The 14929-nt window shown below is 55.1% G+C and overlaps 1 protein-coding gene across 1 annotated transcript in view; it reads right to left on the bottom strand.

Moving 5' to 3' along the window:
• LOC140111450 (pyridoxal kinase-like) overlaps window positions 1-14929 on the bottom strand; it is a gene marked incomplete at its 5' end in the record, with an annotated part of 42713 nt that overhangs the window by 18492 nt on the left and 9292 nt on the right. The window contains 3 exons of the mRNA XM_072132383.1: window positions 4798-4934; window positions 5045-5156; window positions 5392-5437. Of these exons, the coding sequence (XP_071988484.1) occupies window positions 4798-4934; window positions 5045-5156; window positions 5392-5437 (295 nt within the window). The remainder of the gene's footprint in view (window positions 1-4797; window positions 4935-5044; window positions 5157-5391; window positions 5438-14929) is intronic.

Here is a 14929-nt window from a genome sequence, read left to right as displayed (position 1 = left end):
TCTGTGACTACACCCCCCATACACAGCGAGTTGCCATGTCCTGTGTGTCCTGACACCTTTCTATCATAGCCAGCAGTGGTCAGGGGTCAGCATGGGCGCTCTGACCCCTCTGTGACTACACCCCCCCATACACAGCGAGCTGCCATGTCCTGTGTGTCCTGACACCTTTCTATCATAGCCAGCAGTGGTCAGGGGTCAGCATGGGCGCTCTGACCCCTCTGTGACTACACCCCCCATACACAGCGAGCTGCCATGTCCTGTGTCCTGACACCTTTCTATCATAGCCAGCAGTGGTCAGGGGTCAGCATGGGCGCTCTGACCCCTCTGTGACTACACCCCCATACACAGCGAGCTGCCATGTCCTGTGTGTCCTGACACCTTTCTATCATAGCCAGCAGTGGTCAGGGGTAAGCATGGGTGCTCTGACCCCTCTGTGACTACACCCCCCATACACAGCGAGCTGCCATGTCCTGTGTGTCCTGACACCTTTCTATCATAGCCAGCAGTGGTCAGGGGTCAGCATGGGTGCTCTGACCTCTCTGTGACTACACCCCCCCATACACAGCGAGCTGCCATGTCCTGTGTGTCCTGACACCTTTCTATCATAGCCAGCAGTGGTCAGGGGTCAGCATGGGTGCTCTGGTCTCTCTGTGACTACACCCACCATACACAGCGAGCTGCCATGTCCTGTGTGTCCTGACACCTTTCTATCATAGCCAGCAGTGGTCAGGGGTCAGCATGGGTGCTCTGACCTCTCTGTGACTACACCCCTCCATACACAGCGAGCTGCCATGTCCTGTGTGTCCTGACACCTTTCTATCATAGCCAGCAGTGGTCAGGGGTCAGCATGGGTGCTCTGACCTCTCTGTGACTACACCCCTCCATACACAGCGAGCTGCCATGTCCTGTGTGTCCTGACACCTTTCTATCATAGCCAGCAGTGGTCAGGGGTCAGCATGGGTGCTCTGACCTCTCTGTGACTACACCCCCCCATACACAGCGAGCTGCCATGTCCTGTGTGTCCTGACACCTTTCTATCATAGCCAGCAGTGGTCAGGGGTCAGCATGGGCGCTCTGACCCCTCTGTGACTACACCCCCCATACACAGCGAGCTGCCATGTCCTGTGTCCTGACACCTTTCTATCATAGCCAGCAGTGGTCAGGGGTCAGCATGGGCGCTCTGACCCCTCTGTGACTACACCCCCATACACAGCGAGCTGCCATGTCCTGTGTGTCCTGACACCTTTCTATCATAGCCAGCAGTGGTCAGGGGTCAGCATGGGCGCTCTGCCCCCTCTGTGACTACACCCCCCATACACAGCGAGCTGTCATGTCCTGTGTGTCCTGACTCCTTTCTATTATAGCCAGCAGTGGTCAGGGGTCAGCATGGGCGCTCTGACCCCTCTGTGACTGCACCCCCCATACACAGCGAGCTGCCATGTCCTGTGTGTCCTGACACCTTTCTATCATAGCCAGCAGTGGTCAGGGGTCAGCATGGGTGCTCTGACCCCTCTGTGACTACACCCCCATACACAGCGAGCTGCCATGTCCTGTGTGTCCTGACACCTTTCTATCATAGCCAGCAGTGGTCAGGGGTCAGCATGGGCGCTCTGACCCCTCTGTGACTGCACCCCCCATACACAGCGAGCTGCCATGTCCTGTGTGTCCTGACACCTTTCTATCATAGCCAGTAGTGGTCAGGGGTAAGCATGGGTGCTCTGACCCCTCTGTGACTACACCCCCCATACACAGCGAGCTGCCATGTCCTGTGTGTCCTGACACCTTTCTATCATAGCCAGCAGTGGTCAGGGGTCAGCATGGGTGCTCTGACCTCTCTGTGACTACACCCCCCCATACACAGCGAGCTGCCATGTCCTGTGTGTCCTGACACCTTTCTATCATAACCGGCAGTGGTCAGGGGTCAGCATGGGCGCTCTGACCCCTCTGTGACTACACCCCCCATACACAGCGAGCTGCCATGTCCTGTGTGTCCTGACACCTTTCTATCATAGCCAGCAGTGGTCAGGGGTCAGCATGGGTGCTCTGACCCCTCTGTGACTACACCCCCCATACACAGCGAGCTGCCATGTCCTGTGTGTCCTGACACCTTTCTATCATAGCCAGCAGTGGTCAGGGGTCAGCATGGGAGCTCTGACCTCTGTGACTACACCCCCTATACACAGCGAGCTGCCATGTCCTGTGTCCTGACACCTTTCTATCATAGCCAGCAGTGGTCAGGGGTCAGCATGGGCGCTCTGACCACTCTGTGACTACACCCCCCATACACAGCAAGCTGCCATGTCCTGTGTGTCCTGACACCTTTCTATCATAGCCAGCAGTGGTCAGGGGTCAGCATGGGCGCTCTGCCCCCTCTGTGACTACACCCCCCATACACAGCGAGCTGCCATGTCCTGTGTGTCCTGACACCTTTCTATCATAGCCAGCAGTGGTCAGGGGTCAGCATGGGCGCTCTGACCCCTCTGTGACTACACCCCCCATACACAGCGAGCTGCCATGTCCTGTGTGTTCTGACACCTTTCTATCATAGCCAGCAGTGGTCAGGGGTCAGCATGGGCGCTCTGACCCCTCTGTGACTACACCCCCCATACACAGCGAGCTGCCATGTCCTGTGTCCTGACACCTTTCTATCATAGCCAGCAGTGGTCAGGGGTCAGCATGGGCGCTCTGACCTCTCTGTGACTACACCCCCCATACACAGCGAGCTGCCATGTCCTGTGTGTCCTGACACCTTTCTATCATAGCCAGCAGTGGTCAGGGGTCAGCATGGGAGCTCTGACCTCTGTGACTACACCCCCCATACACAGCGAGCTGCCATGTCCTGTGTCCTGACACCTTTCTATCATAGCCAGCAGTGGTCAGGGGTCAGCATGGGCGCTCTGACCCCTCTGTGACTACACCCCCCATACACAGCGAGCTGCCATGTCCTGTATGCCCTGACACCTTTCTATCATAGCCAGCAGTGGTCAGGGGTCAGCATGGGTGCTCTGACCCCTCTGTGACTACACCCCCCATACACAGCGAGCTGCCATGTCCTGTGTGTCCTGACACCATTCTATCATAGCCAGCAGTGGTCAGGGGTCAGCATGGGCGCTCTGACCTCTCTGTGACTACACCCCCCCATACACAGCGAGCTGCCATGTCCTGTGTGTCCTGACACCTTTCTATCATAGCCAGCAGTGGTCAGGGGTCAGCATGGGCGCTCTGACCCCTCTGTGACTACACCCCCCATACACAGCCAGCTGCCATGTCCTGTGTGTCCTGACACCTTTCTATCATAGCCAGCAGTGGTCAGGGGTCAGCATGGGTGCTCTGACCCCTCTGTGACTACACCCCCCATACACAGCAAGCTGCCATGTCCTGTGTGTCCTGACACCTTTCTATCATAGCCAGCAGTGGTCAGGGGTCAGCATGGGTGCTCTGACCCCTCTGTGACTACACCCCCCATACACAGCGAGCTGCCATGTCCTGTGTCCTCACACCTTTCTATCATAGCCAGCAGTGGTCAGGGGTCAGCATGGGTGCTCTGACCCCTCTGTGACTACACCCCCATACACAGCGAGCTGCCATGTCCTGTGTGTCCTGACACCTTTCTATCATAGCCAGCAGTGGTCAGGGGTCAGCATGGGCGCTCTGACCCCTCTGTGACTACACCCCCCCATACACAGCGAGCTGCCATGTCCTGTGTGTCCTGACACCTTTCTATCATAGCCAGCAGTGGTAAGGGGTCAGCATGGGTGCTCTGACCTCTCTGTGACTACACCCCCCATACACAGCGAGCTGCCATGTCCTGTGTCCTGACACCTTTCTATCATAGCCAGCAGTGGTCAGGGATCAGCATGGGCGCTCTGACCCCTCTGTGACCACACCCCCCATACACAGCGAGCTGCCATGTCCTGTGTGTCCTGACACCTTTCTATCATAGCCAGCATTGGTCAGGGGTCAGCATGGGCGCTCTGACCCCTCTGTGACTACACCCCCCATACACAGCGAGCTGCCATGTCCTGTGTCTCCTGACACCTTTCTATCATAGCCAGCAGTGGTCAGGGGTCAGCATGGGCGCTCTGACCTCTCTGTGACTACACCCCCCATACACAGCGAGCTGCCATGTCCTGTGTGTCCTGACACCTTTCTATCATAGCCAGCAGTGGTCAGGAGTCAGCATGGGTGCTCTGACCCCTCTGTGACTACACCCCCCATACACAGCGAGCTGCCATGTCCTGTGTGTCCTGACACCTTTCTATCACAGCCAGCAGTGGTCAGGGGTCAGCATGGGCGCTCTGACCCCTCTGTGACTACACCCCCCATACACAGCGAGCTGCCATGTCCTGTGTGTCCTGACACCTTTCTATCATAGCCAGCAGTGGTCAGGGGTCAGCATGGGTGCTCTGACCCCTCTGTGACTACACCCCCCATACACAGCGAGCTGCCATGTCCTGTATGTCCTGACACCTTTCTATCATAGCCAGCAGTGGTCAGGGGTCAGCATGGGCGCTCTGACCCCTCTGTGACTACACCCCCCATACACAGCGAGCTGCCATGTCCTGTGTCCTGACACCTTTCTATCATAGCCAGCAGTGGTCAGGGATCAGCATGGGGGCTCTGACCCCTCTGTGACTACACCCCCCATACACAGCGAGCTGCCATGTCCTGTGTGTCCTGACACCTTTCTATCATAGCCAGCAGTGGTCAGGGGTCAGCATGGGGGCTCTGACCCCTCTGTGACTACACCCCCATGACACAGGAGCCAGTATCTCCGGTTCCTAGTTCCCAGCTTACCTTGAAGTTGTTGGGATGATGGTGGGTCCAGGCCAGTAACATGGCCGCAAATAGATCTCCGGTGCCAACAAATACGGCATCCACTTTGGGCAGCTCCAGGGAAATCCTCAGTGTCTGCAATTGACCGTCCTCTCCCACTACAGAAGAAGCAGATGATAAGAATGTAAAGCTCTCCCCATCCTCTGCGCAGCCGCCCCTATAAGATACGGGGGATAGGACAAGTACAGAAGAGTCTCCCACCATTTACCTCGCCTCTGACTCCCCAATGTGATGAGATAGTCGGAGCCGCGTGATGCCGGTAGATCGGAGCTGGTGATGACCACAGTGTTTGGTCCCAGAGAATGTAACGTGTCCATGACCTGAGAGGTGAAACATGTCAGTCACACAGAGGGGGGACATGACAAGGTGGGGGACACGACAAGGGGGGGGGGGACACGACAAGGGGGGGGGGACACGACAAGGGGGGGGGGACACGACAAGGGGGGGGGGACATGACAAGGTGGGGGACACGACAAGGGGGGGGGGACACGACAAGGGGGGGGACATGACAGGGGGGGGGACACAACAAGGAGCCCGCAGGAGGCTTCTGCTCACCTCTACCGCCTCCTGCTGAGTGCGGATCTTACATCCCGTCAGCAACCTGAGGAGCAGAGGACAACGTTATCAGCAGCCGTTACCATTGATATCACTGAAGTATCCGAGTCACAGAGCCTTCCCCTGCACGTATCTCACTCTGAGCCTGTATCTGAGGCGACGTGATGACACCTGCTGAAGAGGGGGCATCTAACTCCTCAATTTCTGGCCAGCTAACGGCCCCCATTGTGGTCTATGGCACCCGTCCACAGAGCGGCAAACAAACAGTGTCTCACCACACCGCGACTCTGCCACCACTCGTCTTTCACTTCCCCCTTTCTCGAATGGGAGAGGGTGAAAAGAATATATGGGGGTGCAGGATATACAATGGATAGGGGGGGGGGTGCAGGATATACAATGGATAGGGGGGGGGGGGTGCAGGATATACAATGGATAGGGGGGGGGGTGCAGGATATACAATGGATGGGAGGGGGGGCGCGCAGGATATACAATGGATGGGAGGGGGGGCGCGCAGGATATACAATGGATGGGAGGGGGGGCGCGCAGGATATACAATGGATGGGAGGGGGGGCGCGCAGGATATACAATGGATGGGAGGGGGGGCGCGCAGGATATACAATGGATGGGGGGGGTGCAGGATATACAATGGATGGGAGGGGGGCGCAGGATAAACAATGGATGGGAGGGGGGCGCGCAGGGTATACAATGGATGGGAGGGGGGGGCGCGCAGGATATACAATGGATGGGAGGGGGGGCGCAGGATATACAATGGATGGGAGGGGGGGCGTAGGATATAGAATGGATGGGAGGGGGGGCGTAGGATATACAATGGATGGGAGGGGGGGCATAGGATATACAATGGATGGGAGGGGGGGCGCAGGATATACAATGGATGGGAGGGGGGCGCAGGATATACAATGGATGGGATATTTATAGTTTCAGTTGTGGGGGGGCGCAGTGTGGATTATATCTGTCATAATAAAAGTGACTGGTATCTTTAGGGGCGCAGTGTGGAGATGTCGTGAGGAGGCAGGGGGGGGGAGGGATTGTCCTCAGCATTTGGCATAAATGTTACCAATTACCAAATTAAGACACAATAACTGACACTTCCCTAACCACAGCCCAGCCACCAGCAACAGCCCCAGCATGACACCACCATCACAGTCATTGTGTACCGGGGAGGGGTCACCATATATAAAACACTCCTCAGCGCCTCCACCGCTGCAATACCGCTAATATCTCTGTGTATTGGAAGGCCCCGCACTTACCAAAAACAAGGGCCCAATCAGAGCATCAATCCCATCTGCTAGTTATGAGGAGGCCCTGACCTCAGACGCAGAACATTGCACGGCAGATCATTATCTATAGGAAACGCCCCCCCCCCCCATGCCTCCATAGCTCGTAAAACCACCCCCACATAAGTATCTAGCTGCTCCTGGTGACTCTGCCCCACACTTTACTTGTCCAGTCTTTTTCCAATTGTCCTGAGAAATGTCTGCTGTCCTGGATGTTTTTCTCTTGATGGACGCCTGGAGATGTCCGGACAATCCTCCCAGATGGTGGAGACAATGGCCTCTCTAGGATCACTGCTGAGGTCTCTCCTCCTGATGGACACCTGGAGATGTCCGGACAATCCTCCCAGATGGTGGAGACCATGGCCTCTCTAGGATCACTGCTGAGGTCTCTCCTCCTGATGGACGCCTGGAGATGTCCGGACACTCCTCCCAGAGTCATGGAGGAGACCATGGCCTCTCTAGGATCACTGCTGAGGTCTCTCCTCCTGATGGACGCCTGGAGATGTCCGGACACTCCTCCCAGAGTCATGGAGGAGACCATGGCCTCTCTAGGATCACTGCTGAGGTCTCTCCTCCTGATGGATGCCTGGAGATGTCCGGACACTCCTCCCAGAGTCATGGAGGAGACAATGGCCTCTCTAGGATCACTGCTGAGGTCTCTCCTCCTAATGGACACCTAGAGATGTCCTGAAAATCCTCCCAGATGGTGGAGACGATGGCCTCTCTAGGATCACTGCTGGGGTCTCTCCTCCTGATGCACGCCTGGAGATGTCCTGACAATCCTCCCAGATGGTGGAGACAATGGCCTCTCCAGGATCACTGCTGAGGTCTCTCCTCCTGATGGACGCCTGGAGATGTCCGGACACTCCTCCCAGAGTCATGGAGGAGACCATGGCCTCTCTAGGATCACTGCTGAGGTCTCTCCTCCTGATGGACGCCTGGAGATGTCCTGACAATCCTCCCAGATGGTGGAGACGATGGCCTCTCTAGGATCACTGCTGGGGTCTCTCCTCCTGATGCACGCCTGGAGATGTCCTGACAATCCTCCCAGATGGTGGAGACCATGGCCTCTCTAGGATCACTGCTGGGGTCTCTCCTCCTGATGAACGCCTGGAGATGTCCTGACAATCCTCCCAGATGGTGGAGACGATGGCCTCTCCAGGATCACTGCTGAGGTCTCTCCTCCTGATGATCGCCTGGAGATGTCCTGACAATCCTCCCAGATGGTGGAGACGATGGCCTCTCTAGGATCACTGCTGGGGTCTCTCCTCCTGATGGACGCCTGGAGATGTCCTGACAATCCTCCCAGAGTCATGGAGGAGACCATGGCCTCTCTAGGATCACTGCTGAGGTCTCTCCTCCTGATGGATGCCTGGAGATGTCCTGACACTCCTCCCAGAGTCATGGAGGAGACAATGGCCTCTCTAGGATCACTGCTGAGGTCTCTCCTCCTAATGGACACCTAGAGATGTCCTGACAATCCTCCCAGATGGTGGAGACGATGGCCTCTCTAGGATCACTGCTGGGGTCTCTCCTCCTGATGCACGCCTGGAGATGTCCTGACAATCCTCCCAGATGGTGGAGACGATGGCCTCTCTAGGATCACTGCTGAGGTCTCTCCTCCTGATGGATGCCTGGAGATGTCCGGACAATCCTTCCAGATGGTAAAGGCAATGGCCTCTCTAGGATCACTGCTGAGGTCTCTCCTCCTGATGGACGCCTGGAGATGTCCGGACAATCCTCCCAGAGTCATGGACGAGACAATGGCCTCTCTAGGATCACTGCTGAGGTCTCTCCTCCTGATGGACACCTGGAGATGTCCGGACACTCCTCCCAGGTGGTGGAGACCATGGCCTCTCTAGGATCACTGCTGAGGTCTCTCCTCCTGATGAACGCCTGGAGATGTCCTGACAATCCTCCCAGATGGTGGAGACGATGGCCTCTCCAGGATCACTGCTGAGGTCTCTCCTCCTGATGATCGCCTGGAGATGTCCTGACAATCCTCCCAGATGGTGGAGACGATGGCCTCTCTAGGATCACTGCTGGGGTCTCTCCTCCTGATGGACGCCTGGAGATGTCCGGACACTCCTCCCAGATGGTGGAGACGATGGCCTCTCTAGGATCACTGCTGAGGTCTCTCCTCCTGATGGACGCCTGGAGATGTCCTGACAATCCTCCCAGAGTCATGGAGGAGACCATGGCCTCTCTAGGATCACTGCTGAGGTCTCTCCTCCTGATGGATGCCTGGAGATGTCCTGACACTCCTCCCAGAGTCATGGAGGAGACAATGGCCTCTCTAGGATCACTGCTGAGGTCTCTCCTCCTAATGGACACCTAGAGATGTCCTGACAATCCTCCCAGATGGTGGAGACGATGGCCTCTCTAGGATCACTGCTGAGGTCTCTCCTCCTGATGGACGCCTGGAGATGTCCGGACAATCCTCCCAGAGTCATGGACGAGACAATGGCCTCTCTAGGATCACTGCTGAGGTCTCTCCTCCTGATGGACGCCTGGAGATGTCCTGACAATCCTCCCAGATGGTGGAGACCATGGCCTCTCTAGGATCACTGCTGAGGTCTCTCCTGATGGACGCCTGGAGATGTCCTGACAATCCTCCCAGATGGTGGAGACGATGGCCTCTCCAGGATCACTGCTGAGGTCTCTCCTCCTGATGGACGCCTGGAGATGTCCGGACAATCCTCCCAGATGGTGGAGACCATGGCCTCTCTAGGATCACTGCTGAGGTCTCTCCTCCTGATGGACGCCTGGAGATGTCCGGACACTCCTCCCAGATGGTGGAGACGATGGCCTCTCTAGGATCACTGCTGAGGTCTCTCCTCCTGATGGACGCCTGGAGATGTCCGGACACTCCTCCCAGATGGTGGAGACATTGGCCTCTCTAGGATCACTGCTGAGGTCTCTCCTCCTGATGAACGCCTGGAGATGTCCGGACAATCCTCCCAGATGGTGGAGACCATGGCCTCTCTAGGATCACTGCTGAGGTCTCTCCTCCTGATGGACGCCTGGAGATGTCCTGACAATCCTCCCAGATGGTGGAGACGATGGCCTCTCCAGGATCACTGCTGAGGTCTCTCCTCCTGATGGACGCCTGGAGATGTCCGGACAATCCTCCCAGATGGTGGAGACCATGGCCTCTCTAGGATCACTGCTGAGGTCTCTCCTCCTGATGGACGCCTGGAGATGTCCGGACACTCCTCCCAGATGGTGGAGACGATGGCCTCTCTAGGATCACTGCTGAGGTCTCTCCTCCTGATGGACGCCTGGAGATGTCCGGACACTCCTCCCAGATGGTGGAGACATTGGCCTCTCTAGGATCACTGCTGAGGTCTCTCCTCCTGATGGACGCCTGGAGATGTCCGGACAATCCTCCCAGATGGTGGAGACCATGGCCTCTCTAGGATCACTGCTGAGGTCTCTCCTCCTGATGGACGCCTGGAGATGTCCGGACACTTCTCCCAGAGTCATGGAGGAGACCATGGCCTCTCTAGGATCACTGCTGAGGTCTCTCCTCCTGATGGACGCCTGGAGATGTCCGGACACTCCTCCCAGAGTCATGGAGGAGACCATGGCCTCTCTAGGATCACTGCTGAGGTCTCTCCTCCTGATGGACGCCTGGAGATGTCCGGACAATCCTCCCAGATGGTGGAGACGATGGCCTCTCTAGGATCACTGCTGAGGTCTCTCCTCCTGATGGACGCCTGGAGATGTCCGGACACTCCTCCCAGATGGTGGAGACATTGGCCTCTCTAGGATCACTGCTGAGGTCTCTCCTCCTGATGGACGCCTGGAGATGTCCGGACAATCCTCCCAGATGGTGGAGACGATGGCCTCTCTAGGATCACTGCTGAGGTCTCTCCTCCTGATGGACGCCTGGAGATGTCCGGACAATCCTCCCAGATGGTGGAGACGATGGCCTCTCTAGGATCACTGCTGAGGTCTCTCCTCCTGATGGACGCCTGGAGATGTCCGGACACTCCTCCCAGATGGTGGAGACATTGGCCTCTCTAGGATCACTGCTGAGGTCTCTCCTCCTGATGGATGCCTGGAGATGTCCGGACACTCCTCCCAGATGGTGGAGACGATGGCCTCTCTAGGATCACTGCTGAGGTCTCTCCTCCTGATGGACGCCTGGAGATGTCCTGACAATCCTCCCAGATGGTGGAGACATTGGCCTCTCTAAGATCACTGCTGAGGTCTCTCCTCCTGATGGATGCCTGGAGATGTCCGGACAATCCTCCAAGATGGTGGAGACCATGGCCTCTCTAGGATCACTGCTGAGGTCTCTCCTCCTGATGGACGCCTGGAGATGTCCTGACAATCCTCCCAGATGGTGGAGACGATGGCCTCTCTAGGTTCACTGCTGAGGTCTCTCCTCCTGATGGATGCCTGGAGATGTCCGGACACTCCTCCCAGATGGTGGAGACGATGGCCTCTCCAGGATCACTGCTGAGGTCTCTCCTCCTGATGAACGCCTGGAGATGTCCGGACACTCCTCCCAGATGGTGGAGACGATGGCCTCTCTAGGATCACTGCTGAGGTCTCTCCTCCTGATGGACGCCTGGAGATGTCCGGACACTCCTCCCAGATGGTGGAGACGATGGCCTCTCTAGGATCACTGCTGAGGTCTCTCCTCCTGATGGACGCCTGGAGATGTCCGGACAATCCTCCCAGAGTCATGGACGAGACAATGGCCTCTCTAGGATCACTGCTGAGGTCTCTCCTCCTGATGAACGCCTGGAGATGTCCGGACACTCCTCCCAGATGGTGGAGACTATGGCCTCTCTAGGATCACTGCTGAGGTCTCTCGTCTTGATCGACGCCTGGAGATGTCCGGACACTCCTCCCAGAGTCATGGAGGAGATGATGGCCTCTCCAGGATCACTGCTAAGGTCTCTCCTCCTGGAGTAACACACACCTGACACTCAAGACCAGCAATGGCCAGAACTTCTGCTGTTATAGAGGTGGTCACACTAGCTGCATATAATCACCCACCTGGTGGCTACTTACTACTTTATTGTTTTGAAAGCATCAATGGGGTCCTCAGTGTCTCACACATGGCATGTCCCCTAGTTTTTGGTAATTTATCTTATTCTAAGATTTTCAAGGGAGTAGAAGTTATTTAGGATAGGTGAAGGCACAAAGTGTAGGAGGGCCGACTCCCTCGTGACCCCCAGATACCCCAGCGTGCACCCGGTGTTACTAGGGCGGAGGAGATCGGTCATTGTATCAGGTCTTAGGCTCAGCTGAGGATTCCGGTGGCATAACAAGAACCCTAAATATATATATACACTACACACAAAACAATAATTCTCTTTAGGGTGAAATTTTACCCTTCTTATTCTTCAATAAGAATTGGTATTTCCACAGTCCTCCTTATCATGCTGCTCATTTATGTGACATCATGAGACGACATCAGACAAATGATAACAGTCGTCAGATTTGTAGCAGAGACACAGGAGACGAGGCGTCACCTCAGGCACAGAGGTTATGAGAAATTATGATGGAGAGCGCTGAGGGGGTGACACAAGAGCTTACAGTCTATGAGGATGAGGGGGTGACAAGAGATTACAGTCTGAGGATGAGGGGGTGACACAAGAGCTTACAGTCTATGAGGATGAGGGGGTGACACAAGAGCTTACAGTCTATGAGGATGAGGGTGACACAAGAGCTTACAGTCTATGAGGATGAGGGGTGACACAAGAGCTTACAGTCTATGAGGGTGAGGGGAGAACACAAGAGCTTACAGTCTATGAGGATGAGGGGGGGGGACACAAGAGCTTACAGTCTATGAGGATGAGGGGGTGACACAAGAGCTTACAGTCTATGAGGATGAGGTGGTGACACAAGAGCTTACAGTCTATGAGGATGAGGGAGGACACAAGATCTTACAATCTATGAGGATGAGGGGGGACACAAGAGCTTACAGTCTATGACAGTGATGGCGAACCTTTTAGAGGCCGAGTGCCCAAACTACAACAATGACCTGCTTATTTATCGCAAAGTGCCAACACAGAAATTTAATTTGTGATTTATACTCCCTTCTCTGTCACAGATTTCATTGATAGCAGCACCTGAGGACATCAATAAAGCAGAAAATAGTCCCAGGTAGCGCTGTCACTTTAAAATAGCTCTGTGCACAGCAAGTCCTGGGCTGTCTGGGACTGCAGGAAGATACCTGGAGTCATCTCTGGTGATGGCCTGAGTGCCCACAGAAAGGGCTCCGAGTGCCACCTCTGGCACTAGTGCCATAGGTTAGCCATCACTGGTCTATGAGGATGAGGGGGTGACACAAGAGCTTACAGTCTATGAGGATGAGGGGGTGACACAAGAGCTTACAGTCTATGAGGATGAGGGGGTGACACAAGAGCTTACAGTCTATGAGGATGAGGGGAGGACACAAGAGCTTACAGTCTATGAGGATGAGGGGAGTAACACAAGAGCTTACAGTCTTTGAGGATGAGGGGAGGACACAGGAGCTTACAGTCTATGAGGATGAGTGGTGACACAAGAGCTTACAGTCTATGAGGATGAGGGGAGACACAAGAGCTTACATGCTATGAGGATGAGTGGTGACACAAGAGCTTACAGTCTATGAGGATGAGGTGGTGACACAAGAGCTTACAGTCTATGAGGATGAGGGGAGGACACAAGAGCTTACAGTCTATGAGGATGAGGGGAGGGACACAAGAGCTTACAGTCTATGAGGATGAGGGGAGGGACACAAGAGCTTACAGTCTATGAGGATGAGGGGGGACACAACAGCTTACAGTCTATGAGGATGAGGACACAAGAGCTTACAGTCTATGAGGATGAGGGGGTGACACAAGAGCTTACAGTCTATGAGGATGAGGGGGTGACAAGAGCTTACAGTCTATGAGGATGAGGGGAGGACACAAGAGCTTACAGTCTATGAGGATGAGGGGAGTAACACAAGAGCTTACAGTCTATGAGGATGAGGGGAGGACACAGGAGCTTACAGTCTATGAGGATGAGTGGTGACACAAGAGCTTACAGTCTATGAGGATGAGGGGAGACACAAGAGCTTACATGCTATGAGGATGAGTGGTGACACAAGAGCTTACAGTCTATGAGGATGAGGTGGTGACACAAGAGCTTACAGTCTATGAGGATGAGGGGAGGACACAAGAGCTTACAGTCTATGAGGATGAGGGGAGGGACACAAGAGCTTACAGTCTATGAGGATGAGGGGAGGGACACAAGAGCTTACAGTCTATGAGGATGAGGGGGGACACAACAGCTTACAGTCTATGAGGATGAGGACACAAGAGCTTACAGTCTATGAGGATGAGGTGGTGACACAAGAGCTTACAGTCTATGAGGATGAGGTGGTGACACAAGAGCTTACAATCTATGAGGATGAGGGGGACACAAGAGCTTACAGTCTATGAGGATGAGGGGAGGGACACAAGAGCTTACAGTCTATGAGGATGAGGGGGTGACACAAGAGCTTACAGTCTATGAGGATGAGGGGGTGACACAAGAGCTTACAGTCTATGAGGATGAGGGGGGACACAAGAGCTTACAGTCTATGAGGATGAGGGGGTGACACAAGAGCTTACAGTCTATGAGGATGAGGGGGGACACAAGAGCTTACAGTCTATGAGGATGAGGGGGTGACACAAGAGCTTACAGTCTATGAGGATGAGGGGGTGACACAAGAGCTTACAGTCTATGAGGATGAGGGGGTGACACAAGAGCTTACAGTCTATGAGGATGATGGGGTGACACAAGAGCTTACAGTCTATGAGGATGAGGGGGTGACACAAGAGCTTACAGTCTATGAGGATGAGGGGGTGACACAAGAGCTTACAGTCTATGAGGATGAGGGGGGACACAAGAGCTTACAGTCTATGAGGATGAGGGGGGGACACAAGAGCTTACAGTCTATGAGGGAGGACACAAGAGCTTACAGTCTATGAGGATGAGGGGAGGACACAAGAGCTTACAGTCTATGAGGATGAGGGGGGACACAAGAGCTTACAGTCTATGAGGATGAGGGGGTGACACAAGAGCTTACAGTCTATGAGGATGAGGGGAGGACACAAGAGCTTACAGTCTATGAGGATGAGGGGGGACACAAGAGCTTACAGTCTATGAGGATGAGGGGGTGACACAAGAGCTTACAGTCTATGAGGATGAGGGGGTGACACAAGAGCTTACAGTCTATGAGGATGAGGGGGACACACAAGAGCTTACAGTCT

This window comes from Engystomops pustulosus, unplaced genomic scaffold (genome assembly GCF_040894005.1).
Source record: "Engystomops pustulosus unplaced genomic scaffold, aEngPut4.maternal MAT_SCAFFOLD_462, whole genome shotgun sequence".
Taxonomy (NCBI): Eukaryota; Metazoa; Chordata; class Amphibia; order Anura; family Leptodactylidae; genus Engystomops; species Engystomops pustulosus.
Note: the sequence above shows the minus strand (reverse complement) of the source record. Positions and strands in the feature narration are given on the sequence as shown.